This window comes from Patagioenas fasciata, chromosome 5 (assembly GCF_037038585.1).
Source record: "Patagioenas fasciata isolate bPatFas1 chromosome 5, bPatFas1.hap1, whole genome shotgun sequence".
NCBI lineage: Eukaryota > Metazoa > Chordata > Aves > Columbiformes > Columbidae > Patagioenas > Patagioenas fasciata.
In genome coordinates, this window is record NC_092524.1 from 60,679,751 (window position 1) to 60,692,799 (window position 13,049).

Below are 13,049 nucleotides of genomic sequence, written 5' to 3' on the forward strand. Positions count from 1 at the left end.
ACAGCTTTTATAGAGTGCTTTTAGTCTCTAGCACTATAAGATCCATTTTCATTTGTGCTCCCATTTAGTATGGCTACTTCAGTTTGGAAAATAAACCTCTCACAGGATGAGTAATAGCTGTTGCTAACATATTCCATTCTCCAAGAAGTATCTTGGCCCCTTTGTGCTCATAGAAAATGCCTATGAGGCCCTGTGCACACTGCAGTCAAATTATCAGAAGAATGCAAGGTCCCCACGTGAATCAAAAAGCAGAGATATTCTTTGAAACCAGTGTTAACACGAGTTATATCCACAGCCCTATTTTCAACTCTCCATATGCTGTAGATTTTGGTAATGACAAGTATTTAAAAGATCTTGGTGCAGCTGGAGGAGGGACTTTAAAAGCAATTCAGATTATGTGACAAGCCCATTAGAAAAACATTTCTGCTAGAACAAGTCAGCCGTGGTGCTGTTTGTTAGTGTTGTCAGCCCTGGTCTCACATCTCTCTGCCAAGAGGGGAACAGCAGTGCAATTCTCTCACAACAGGTACTTCAGCTTGCTTGTAAATTTAAAAGCTTCCCACTGCCACAGTTCACCCTTAGTTTCATACAAGTAGTCATCTTTGTAGGCCCAGGGAAACAACAAAAATATATTTTTAACAGACTCTGAGATCCCAGAATTAGTTCTACAAGAACATATCCTAAAAAAAGTTCTACAGCCTAAAGCAGATACACAACCTCCCATTGCCTATGTGCATATTTTCCTTAATAAAAAGGTACAGTGGGAAATGAATCCATCAGAATTGTGCTTGGATCCCCCCTGGTTTTCTTTTATTTTACTATCATGAAACTTGAAGTGCAAACGTAGCATTTAGCGTAAGCTTACAGTCCTTCGGTCAAACTTAAACACACCACTAATTGTGTAGTTCACAAAACTGTCTTTTTGCTTTGTTACTTACTGGTGGAAGCGGAGGAGGAAGAGCAGGTGGCAAAGGAGCTTCATCTTCTACTGGAGAACTGACCTCAGGTGTGGGACTGGGTGACTGTTCGGTAGAAGGAACTATAGCAGGATTGTTGTTGTTATCTTCAGTTGTCTCAGACGTTTGATTCGTGGTTTCAGTGCTTATCAGTTCCTCAGTAGCAGGAGAAGGTAATTCATTATCATTGGCATCTGACGAAGGGGGTGGCGGCTCATCAGGAAGAGGAACTGTAGGTTGCACAGAAATAGGTTCTTCAATATTGCCATTGGTACTGGCGTTACCATTGTCAACATCTGCTAAGATGCCTATGAAGTCCTGGGGATTGCTTGGCTGATAAAAAGGAGCACTTTCTATTCCTCCAGCGAGAGTATTAAAGCGCTGATACAATAATTTTTGTATATTGGGTCCACTTGGGCCCTCTGGTTCAGTGATAGAACTGCGCTTCTTTAATGGCCTGGGAGCATTGGCCAGTTTTCTTCTCAGAGCTTCAAGGTCAGCGTCACTTTGATATCGCAGGGGGGAATGCACAATAGGTGTGAGCTTAGTAGGGCTGAGAGGACGAGGAATGTTCTCCACATTGCTGTTTTCACTGGATGGTGGAGCATTTTCCAGCTCTTGATCTTTGTCGGAGACCTCAGTCTGAGGCTGAGATTGTGGCTGGGAGGAAGTCTGGGCAGGCAAAGAACCGTGAAGAAACGGCAAGGGTGAGGGAGACGTCGAACCAGATTGTAAAACGGGTTTTCCATAAACTGAAGAAAAGAAAGATGGAAAACAGTAAAGAACTGTTCTCAAATTACATAATAAAATATTTGCAAAGAAACCACGTATGTCTCTGTTGCTACTTGTTTGACGCTAAAACAGAAAAAAAAAAAATCAAATCCATCACATTGGAACCTATCAAAACAGAAATACTCACCTGTTGATGATTGTGATGATTCTTACAAATACAAGCTACAAGTAACACCTGGAATGTTTTTCCTCTTTTGTGAGAAAACAGTATAGAATCATAGAATGTCCCTAGTTGGAAGGGACCCACAGGGATCAAGTCCCACTCCTGTCCCTGCATAGGACAACCCCACAGTTAGAAGGAGAAAAACTCTCCTCTCTAGACATTATTTTTTCAACTTATTTCTGAAAGTATCGCTAGAGTATCCAGACTGTAGTGTTCTAATTGCATCTTGGTTTAAATAAAAGGTAATTGAATGGATACTTATTTATGGGATCATTTTTCTGCCATGCTGTATACATAAGGATATCTTTCATCTTTTCACATATTTAGACAAGTTTTTCCAAACTGATATGGACAGTAAACTAAAACAAATAAGTAGATCTTAACAGTATTTCAAAGGGAAAAAAAGCAAAATATATTCTACCTGCTTTTACTGACTTATTTAAGGTATTATACACAGCTTGTTGATAATTCTTTGGTGGTGTTGCTTGCTGGAGATACATTGAGTAAATGGAACTGGAGTTCACTGTCTGTGGCCCTTTTCTGGGAGACTGAGGTCGTGATCCTTTGTCAGCTAGAAATGGTCTGATTGCCACAGTCAGCGGGAGTTCTGGCCTGCCGTCTCCTCCTGGAAACAAGGGGGAACCTGAAGGTTGATACGTGGGGCTGGGAGGTACAGAAATTCTTTGTTGAATCTGTTGCGAAGAGCTGGGCTGATGTACGTTGCTTGGCGGCGGGAGCGGAACTGGTCGTTGCCGATTTGTTATACTTGTGCCAGGTCTGGGCAGGCTGCCGTCCTTCCTTCTTTCCAGGGAATTTGTGGAACTTGTTCCTAAGGGAACTGGACTTGGATACGTCCCATAGTTTTGAGGCAACTGCTTGCTTACACCAGGAATTGGTGGTGGTACCTTCCCCAGGTCAAGACCCTATGTAAGAACAACAAAAACGTACATACCATTTAATTAAATAAAATACTTGTGAGCAAGAATATTCCTCATTCAAGAAAACCCACTAATAATCATGCGCAACGGCAAAGGAGTCAATAGAAACAACTTCTATTCTTGAATCAATCACTGGATATGATTCTACCTGACTTTATCACAAGACCTCATCATACGTCAGGTAGAGGCCACTGTTTAAAGGCATCTTCAGCTATAATACATTAATATGGATCCAAACTTACTTGTGTACTTCCAAAGCCTGAATAACTTGTTCTCGGCTCTGGATCTCAGTATATAGTGGATAATGCAGTTGATAATAGATAGTGTGATAACAAAGTTTACCAAAACTATTTAAAGACTAAGTCTTTATTCTTTAAAGCTTACAGTCTGAAAGTATTCATAGAGTACTAGAAGAACAGTACAGACAGACAACACTAGTAACTCACTCAATGATGGATTTAATGACTTTTTTTGTGAGATTTTTCTGAGAAAAAGAGCACACTGAAAAAGTGATGATCCACACCAAGGAAAAACAGTAACAAGGATTCGAATTAAAAAACCAGAAAGGTAGGAGAAATTATTAGGAGAAGCAAAGGGAGAGAAAAGGGGAGACCAGATATGCAAAAGAACAGGAAAGAATACGAACTATTGAAGTTGAAGAAGAAATATGAATTGTAATGTGATAAAAACAGAACAGAATAGGAAGAATGCAAAGGTAATAGTCTTTGTGAATTTTTAAATAATCATCAGCAGGGAAACTCCATGTGTAGGTAACTGAAGTGAGTTCAGCTATGGAAGCCAAAGGTTCATTATTTCAGCAAAAGAGATCTACAGATATTTCACAGACGAAACCCACCAGCTTATCCGTGCTTCCTAATACTGAGGTTGGCAAAGGCTGGCTGGATATAGTTCCTTGTTTTAAAGCTGTATCCATGCTTGACTCTTTCCAGTCTGCGTTGGAGATCTGAGGGGGTTTTACTACGGGGGTTGAGCTCTGTTTAAGTATTGGCCAATTTCCATCAGTAGCTTGAAAAGAGACAAAGATACTATATTTAAGATAATCCACACCATCATTGTAAACAAGCAAAAGAACATAGGAAATGGAATAGATTACAGCAGCATTAATTTGATTCCAGAAATGAGATAAATCACTACTAGTGTTTGAGAAATCAATACTGAAAGCCCAATCACTACATATAATATGCTGTTCATTACTCTTTGACATGCAGATTGTATTGAAAATTTCTATAGGAAACGGATGGTTAAAATTTTGGGTTGAGCGTTCCATATTCTACTATTAGAAGGCAGACAAGTTCAGAACAAAAATCCTTATCGAAACACTTCATCAACGTATTTCTTTTGGTACCATGCAGAGACACAGTCAAATTATGCTAGATGTTAAATCTACGTAAGCTCCGAGTGGACTTACTCTGAATTCAAACTATGAGTTAAACTTTCATAGTATGTAAAACCTCCTTTCAACAATGAGGTGGAACAAAACCAAACATCCCTTCACTGGAAGTGGTGGTTAACTTACCTTTTGTCTTTCCTCAAAATACTCACCTGATCAGAATTGCCCAGAGATTTAAAATTAAAGAAATTTATAAAGCCAGCTGACAACTTCAACTCACAGTGTCAAGATACAAGTCATGGGCTTTTATCTTTCTCATACACAAAAAATCATGCATAGCTGCACATGAACTGAAGCAACAAATCCTTAATGAAGTCCTAGATGTAATGATACGTTACTTTATTAACTGCATGAGACTATTTAGTTTCTGTTCTCTATGTAAGTAGGAGTTTAAATAGCCTGATAATTAGATCTGTTTTTATAGTAACTAAATGGATCCCAGGTTAGATCCTAAGGCTTTGATTTGCCTTTGAAAGATTAAACTTTGGTTTCTCTTACTCTAAAGAGACTGGAGATCATCTCTCCTTCTCTCTTGCCTGTAATTTTCTTAGTGGAGCACTTAGGATCAGTAAAGACAACATGTAACGTGTAACTCACTTTACTAAAGGTTAACAACTCAAATGGAGGGGGGTTTGTGCATGGGGGGGATTTACTGAGATTTCTGGACCCCATAGAAAGACAACATCAAATGAAAATCAGATATTTAATGGCAAAATTTCCCATTTCATTTCAGTTTTAAGTCCCTAGAAAACTGAATCAGCAGGGCTATTTCTAGAATTCTTTGCCATAGTCTCAGAATAAGCTGCATAGGAACATTCTAATTATAGTGGATTTAACGTCACCTCTCTACTTCCTATCTGTGAGCCTTATCCTCTTTGAGTCTCCCTTTTCCTTCCCCCTGGAACCTGCAGATTTCTTGACAACTACTACCCAATGTTTTCATTCTATGAGTGCAAATTCACTCTATTACCTCATAAACCTCTTTATAGGCTCTTTATAGGCTTGTTAAAATCATATCACTTTTAAGTAAGCAAAAAAAAAAAAGTTATACCCCTGCATTTAAACTACCATACTAATTATTTTTTTTAATTACATGTGCAGACCATTCCTTAGTATCACATACACATTTTTTAATTACATGTGCAGACCATTCCTTAGTATCACATACACTACAATGTATTAAACTTCCAAAATCATATCAACTGTGTTTGAATTCTGAGAGATAAATACTTCGGAGCAAGAGTATTTTTGTGGTTGGTCATTTAAATAGGGTTAACACCTCCATATTTTTACACTGAGAAAATAGTATTTGGTCCAGAAATCACTCTTCATACTTGCAAACTGCCAAGAAGTAACAAGACCCAGCTTTAGTACTGGCAACATCCAAGAACTGGGCATGCTGAGTTATTTGTTGGTTTGCTTTTAATAATCCAGTTATCCAGAGCAGGACCAAAAAAGATGACTGTCTGAACACTCTGGCAAATTTTTCAAGTATGCACTGAATTAACATTTACTGCACAAAATACACAAGACATTCCACAACTCCAGTAAGGTTACGGTTCAGTAAAACTTTTGTTTTGAAGAACAGTAAAAGGTGTTATAACTGATTCACACAAAACACGAAAGCATCTTTAGCCATAAGTTTAGCTATTAAGAAAGCACTTAAAGAAACAACAGCAAAAATCCTAAATAATAGGGTTATCTTCCCTGCAAATACAAGCCTACACTCAGCCAGTTATACAAAAACTTTTTGTAATCTTTCAAGTTCCAAATATTAGCATGTTCATCCCCAAATTCTGACGTAACAGACTGGAAGTAAATTCAAACTCTCTCTCCTCTAACTTCTTTTTAATTCTACTTATATAAACATCAGAATGTAGCTGTTTCCACCTTCCTGTCCTTCATATTACGCTCTGGCAGACTTGCCCACTGCCATGCATTTTTTAGGAGCGCAGCTCTCACGTCCCCCACCGAACCTCATGCAGCGAACTGCGCTGCGGCTGCAACCTGCAGCTGCGGGACACGGTGCCAGAGGCTGCGGGAGGTGCTAAGAGGAGGCGACTGACCGGCCTCTGCCTTCTGCTGTCTTTGGTGAGATTAAGAAGGTCCCAAACGCTCCTGGCCGTCTGATGGTAACACCTTTCTGACAAGCCCTGGCCACCTCCTGCTCTCAGCCACCCCATGGTCTTTGCAGCCAACTGGCTTCGTGTTCTCCTCCAAATCCACCGCTTGTAGGAGCCCCAAACAGCCCGTGTACTGCAGCTCCCACCAGTCCATTTGGCATTTACCCAAATCAGTGACATGCACACAAAAGGTTTAGTGCATTTTCTCTGATTTTATCTAAAAAGGTCTGGATCTAGGATACTTACTACAGCAGCTGAAGTGCAAACCAAGTATAACATTTTTGTGCAGTGGAAGTCGGCAAGATTCTTGGTGCTGACTCCTGGACGGAGTGAGCTTTGAGCCCAACTCTGGGGCCAGTGCAACACGGAAACTTAAAGTTTCCCACAAAGTAACTTAAGCTAAACCTGTATGTAATACATCCATCTAACCTGAAAGACTAAAACACGCTTTGGTGATTGCCATGAATTTTCTAATAACAATTAGGAAATGTCAAGGTTTTTCAATGAAGAAAACTCGTCCCTAGTATATCACTCCAGTACCCCAAGGATTAATTTGCTGCAAATGTTTCCTTCAAAGACGAAAAGCAACTTCTCAACAATTTTACATTTCAACAGCATCTTCTGCATGCCAGACCACAACACAAGATCTAAAGATGCTGTTTAATATGCATCTGTATGCAAGAGCTCAGATGATCATATTAAACACTGAGTTCTTAGCCTAGCCAGAGATCTTCTATGGACTCACAGTGCTGGGTGTCACAGACAGTAGGTGCCAGGCGGATGACATTGTGACCAGCAGACTGAAGAGAAGTGGGAGGTGACAGAATAGGATCCGCTATTATGTCTAAATCAGAAACCTTCCAGGTGTCTGGAGACTTTTTCACACACCCACAGTCTGTTTCTACCGGGCACACCAAGGCAGATCCAGTTACACAGAAAAAGAAAGAAAAAAAAGCGGTGGAAAAATTATAACAATGACAATGGAGAAATTAGAACAGGAACACTCAGACAATGAGAAATAAAAGCATGACAGTTGAAAAAAACCCTCAATTTCTTTTCTTTCTGGGAGCATATAATCTCCTCCTTTTATATATATATATCTATCTATATATATACACACACATCTTACAGGATATTCAGGATTCAAGTACATTCAGAGTAATAAACAGTGTCAGTCCTAAGGTAGAATAATTACTTTTATAAAAACAAAACGTCATCATTCAGAGATCTTGTGACTTGCTAAGGTAGGTCTAGAAACAGGTATCTGTATCTTCTGAGGCTGATATTTACAAAATAGGGAATTATTTTTGGTGGGTGAATTTAAAAGTTCTGAGCTGTCATTTCCCATATGTGGAAGAGGAATCCACGTCTGAAAACAAAACTGCTGCAAATCTGTCGCTTTACCCTGCAGTTAAGTCATTCCATATGGTTAAAACTACATAAAATCACAGTGATGGGGTTTGTACAGCTTTTGAATTAAACTAAAAGTATTATTAAATCACTAATATAAATGGAAAAGACTGGAGGGTTTTTAAGTTCTGTTTGGATAGTAGTTCACTTCCTGATCTTGGGATTTTGGGGGGTGGCATTTTGGTCTGTCTTTCCTTCTGAGAGTTTCAGACTGTTTTCCCTCTGTCCCTTCCTCACCATTTGGAAGCATGCTGCAAGTTTTGCTGGAATATTCAGTTTTAAACCCATGGGATTGTGCGTTTTTATTTCTATTATGTGCGTTTTCCTAGCCGATCATTTCTAAAGAATTCTGATTTTGCTGCAATGTGAACAGAGAGGTGAGCTCTGCCAGAATGAGAACTTAAAGCACAAATGTCAAGACCTGCTTCCTTCAGCCTCCAATGTAAATAATAATAATTTTAAAAATTCTATTTTATAATGTAGATGGAATTAATTATGGGAGCCAATTTTGGACATCAAGTTCTGGGGAGTACTCTGGAGGGGCAGCTCCTTTACTAATGAAAGCAGAAACAAGTAAACTGCATCAGTGCTAAAGTTATTCCATTTCAGAAATGCTTCAAGCATCACAAATTCTCCTGTCTCAGTTGGAGCAAAAACCTCCCATAGTTTAATTCTATTTTCCTCTTACGTCTCCTTCTGAGAAACAATATTAGTTTTACTTGCTCACTAGGTTTGTTTTACTTGACTGAAAGCAACACACTGTAAATAGTCATTTATAAATATAGTTTGCCACAAAGTTGACTTCATTATTATATTCAAACACACAAAAACTAATTGAAAAGCTCTTAAAGACAGAATCTGTGAAGGAACATGTGCTCCTTTAAGCGGTGTACCAGCTAGTAACATTTCAAAGAAAACACTCAGTCTCCTAAGAAAAATGTATGGAAACAGGCAAAACCAACTCATATCAAATGACTAATGTCCAGTTCCCAAAACCGTATCAAGGCATCGAAAACTTGCCTCTTCCTTCCACTACAGAGATTACGCCAACACTGGGTATCCTAAGATTACTCCTTTCCAAACCATGTGTATTAACAAACACCACACTGAAGTGCTTACCAGATTTTGATCTTCCATGAGTTGAGCTAGAAGCAATGGTAAGGGACTGCGGTTTAACTGGATCTACTGGTACAGCGTAAGTGCCAGCACTGGGGACTTGGATGTAGGGTCCTACTGCTGCCACCCTTCCTGAAGCGCTCAGGGATGACTGCGGTGAGGAAGTTCCATTAATACGGTTCAACTAAAAAAATAAAAATCAGATTAATTGAAATGTAAACTTCCATGTAATCTAGGCATTTGTGCATGAACAGGAGGTCTAAATTTAATTATCTAGTACCGTGCACTGTAGCTAAGACACCTTAATAATTAAGTTACCATATTCCTGCTTCTACAAAAAAGTAGAAAGTACAAATTTTATTCCCTAAAATCAACACCTCAAAAATTAAAATTTCTCAGCCACAGCACATACATTTCTTGTAGAAATCTTAAACTGTTTAAGGTCTCTTTCATTGTGCTCTTCTTAGGCAAATGGACTAAAATGAGCTCTTAAATGATCAAATATGTATGGGGTATTTTTTAAAAGCAATACCTTCAGCTAGAAATACATACAGGAATCTGAAACTGATCTCTCTGGTCCTTATATAAATGTTCTACTGCGCAACTGATTTCTAATTAAAGTTCTAGACAACTATTAAGACTAACTTGATCAGATGATTTATATTTTTACCAGTTTTCCACATTGGAAGATGAATATTTTACGAAAAAACAAATTTCCGATGCTTCCATGCTTCAAAACACAGCCCATAATCACACTTCACTTCCTAGAAATATAAACTACTCTAATTTTTAATACAGTGTGGTCTGTGCCATGAAGAAAAATAAAAGGAAACACATTCTGTCTAACAGTTTTCTGATATCTATGCAGAACCTCGCAGTAGTTTTCAGAAGTCTGCTACTTTTAAAAAAAGTTCTTTAGATGTAATTGTATTACTCAGCTGGGAAAAATGTGAGATTCTGTGTAGTTTTTATAGGCTCTTGATAACTAAAGTGTGGCCCTTTTAACAGTTTATCTTACAGGAATGTTTTCTTTTTGACGTGCCTCAACTTTTTTCTTGTATAGTCGTTCCCGCAGCTCATTGATTCGCTTGTCCATCATAGCCACCTCCATATTGCGTTTGTTTAAGAGCTCCTTCTGCTGCTGAAGCTTTGAGTTCTGCTCCTGGTTAAGCCTGTTACGAATCTTTAAAAAAAAAAAGAAAAAAAGAAAAAAAGTAGTTCTTAGGACACCTACTTCGTTTTGCCTGTTGTCAAGTTGTTTTAAACATAGTATTCAGAAAAACCAAAGCCACTTGGATCAGCTGTGTTCTGACATATCTAATGTTATGGTTCCACACAGGCTGTCAAATCAGCATTTGCACCATGAACAACTCTTAAAAAATAAATAAACTAGGGGATACCTCTTAAACACCTGTAGACTGCACCTCATTTATAGCAAATGCATTGAAGAATTAGACATAAATACATTTCAGAAGTGAATTCCACTGTGAAAAATTAAGTAATAGAAAATGTGATGTTTAACCATCAGGCAGTTTGGATATAATGAAAACTAGGTGATAGAAAACTTGTAAAATAAATTATGCTATTGATTCTGTTTCCAGTTCCACATGAAATTTCCTGCTGTCTGGACGGGAGGTTCAATGAACTGCTCGTGCAGAGACTGGGCACAGATTTTCCTCTCTAGATGGGGATTAAGCTGAAACCTTCACAGCAGGTTTCCAGTAGATTAGAGCATGGATTACTTTTATGGTTTAAATCAAGCATGACAGTCTTTGTAATTATTTCTCTTGCTTTCCCATTGGCATTTTATCACACCTTCAATAACTCTGACAGTGGCCCAATTTTCATGGTAATGTTACATGCAAAAAAAAACCCTGAGGCAAATTTAAGTCTTGATAAACATGTATGAGATCACTGCGAAGCACAAGACAGAAATCCTAATCTGTTGATCATCTTTGCACTTTAGAAATACTTGAAAGGCCAGATACGTCTTCTGTGAATGGGGAAAGGGGAAAAAGAGGGAAAAAGAACCCTTATTCCTAATTCATGGAAACATGTGATGGATTAATTTGCATGTTGTATTTGCCCAAATAAAGAAATGAGACTAATTTTGAAATTTAAATTAATTTTTAAATACTAAATATATATATTAGAATTGTTGTCTTGATCACAGTCAAGTACATAAGAAAATAAAAAAGCCCTCAAATTTGCACACATTGGCACAGGACTAAGTATTCTGTAACTGTTAAACATAAAAGCCGGACAAAATTTCAATGTAAATGGAATATTTAATTTCCCTTGTGAGAACTACACTTCAGATGTTACAGTCTTCTTGCAGGAAGATACATGATAGTGATAAAGGGAATACTGTGTGAACACACTGCAGCTGTAGTGCACTATATAGGGCAGTGAATACAGTGCGGCCTCTATTTTTGATGACTCTGTTAAAATGTGTAATTTAATTCCTATGTATTTTCTTTTTTTACACCACACATTACAGCTATATTTTCACAATGTATTTCAAATATACTTTTATTCACTATCCAGTCATGTCTCCAAGTTAAGATGACATCTAAGTGAGCCTGCTACACTCAGTTCTTTGCAAAATAGAAAAGCAACAAAATGAATTTTCAAAAAGTGTTTTAAGAGAGATTAGAACAAATACTAGGTTATGTCAACATTAAGTATTTCAGTATTAGAGGCTGAGAAATGCCCTTCAGAACACTGACACACTTCGCATCATTATGTGCGTGAGCAACAACAGAATTAATTTTTAAAGCTAATGAAATCCTGTTCTAAGGAGGGTTATATGCTAACTACAACCACACATATTAACAGCATTCCAATATGTGAGTTTTATAAGGTGTCACAGAACCACATGGCCACCCATAAGAGCAGTAATATAACTTTTTAAGATTTAAGGCTACCGTCCAGATGGCATTTCTCCATTACTTACCTGTAGCTCTTGATACAACTTCTTTAATTCTACTGCGGCAGGTCCCGTCATTTGGCCGTTGTATGACTGAAACCCGTTCAGTTTCCCTTTCCTTAAATCCTCCAGTTGCTGAGTAAGTTGATCCACTTTTAACACTGCAGCCTGTAGCTCCTGCTGCTTTTCCTGGAACATTGCACTTATATGTTCAATTTCAGTTGCTAAAATTGACAAGACAAAAATAACAAAAAACAATTAAGTAAAGCAGAGTTGTTAATTTTTTTAATTCTACCGGTATTGGTAAATCAAACACACTAGTTTTAAATCTAGTATCTCCATGCACATATATAATATTTATGTCTTGGGAATTTTCTAGCAGTCATAATATCTCCTAACAGTTAGCGAATAGACTTACTCTGACTTTATGCCTGACTACATAAAACAAACAAAAATTTACATCGTATAAAAATTTCACAGAAGCACAGCACCTTCTGTAAGACAAAAAACATTCCATCTGAAATCCTTCTTCAATGCTATAATGACTAGCAACATAGCATTAGTTGCTAGTCATGCAGTGAATAGTAAATTAAATTAAATAAATTACTTAAAAGTTCCACTTACACAGATTGCCATTCATGATCTTGCTGTAGTCCACTTGTCCTCTCATGGCACGGATTTTTTTCAGCTTTGTCTCCTGGGTTTCAACACGTTCTTTAAGTTTTTGAAGCTTTTCACTCTCAGAAACGGACTGCTGCTGGCGACGTTCTTGTTGCTTCAAATAACGCAAACGTTGCTCCTGAAAAAATGAGGTTTTAGACAAGAGGTTCCAGTTACCCATCTATTTTAAAAAGAGTTAACTCAGAAAAACCCATCAGTGTTTTTTTTTATTTCCAGAAATGAGAAAAAGTTGTATTTAAGTAAAATGTGTATCAATCCTCCTAGAAAAACTTGTAACATTATTTAACAAACCTGTTTTAGAGCAGAGATTAGAGATTTTTTTAGACCAAATATCAAATTTACATATGTGCAAATACATCTGTAGCCTGAACAGTCATTCAAACACATCTGTAAAGCTTCCTCTGGCATTTGTTTTCTGATGCTATTAGCACTTTTCCTGCTGTTACAAAAATGAACCTCCAGTGATGTTATCCACCTTCCCAAAGATGACAAAATATGTCCAACAGACTATTTTGAACAAGCTGACCCAA

General features: G+C 37.8%; 1 protein-coding gene across 8 annotated transcripts in view; it reads right to left on the reverse strand.

Moving 5' to 3' along the window:
* The window catches only part of PPP1R13B (protein phosphatase 1 regulatory subunit 13B), a 72,564-nt gene that overhangs the window by 5,493 nt on the left and 54,022 nt on the right, over positions 1-13,049 (reverse strand). For 5 of the 8 annotated variants that reach the window (XM_071809673.1, XM_071809675.1, XM_071809678.1 and 2 more), the window contains 8 exons: positions 12,463-12,637; positions 11,866-12,062; positions 9,928-10,092; positions 8,913-9,093; positions 7,129-7,284; positions 3,706-3,875; positions 2,333-2,834; positions 939-1,708 (listed from right to left, as the gene is read on the reverse strand). In XM_071809673.1, coding sequence (XP_071665774.1) covers positions 939-1,708; positions 2,333-2,834; positions 3,706-3,875; positions 7,129-7,284; positions 8,913-9,093; positions 9,928-10,092; positions 11,866-12,062; positions 12,463-12,637 — 2,316 coding nt within the window. The remainder of the gene's footprint in view (positions 1-938; positions 1,709-2,332; positions 2,835-3,705; positions 3,876-7,128; positions 7,285-8,912; positions 9,094-9,927; positions 10,093-11,865; positions 12,063-12,462; positions 12,638-13,049) is intronic. The other 3 variants (XM_071809674.1, XM_071809677.1, XM_071809676.1) reach the window with 3 other exon arrangements.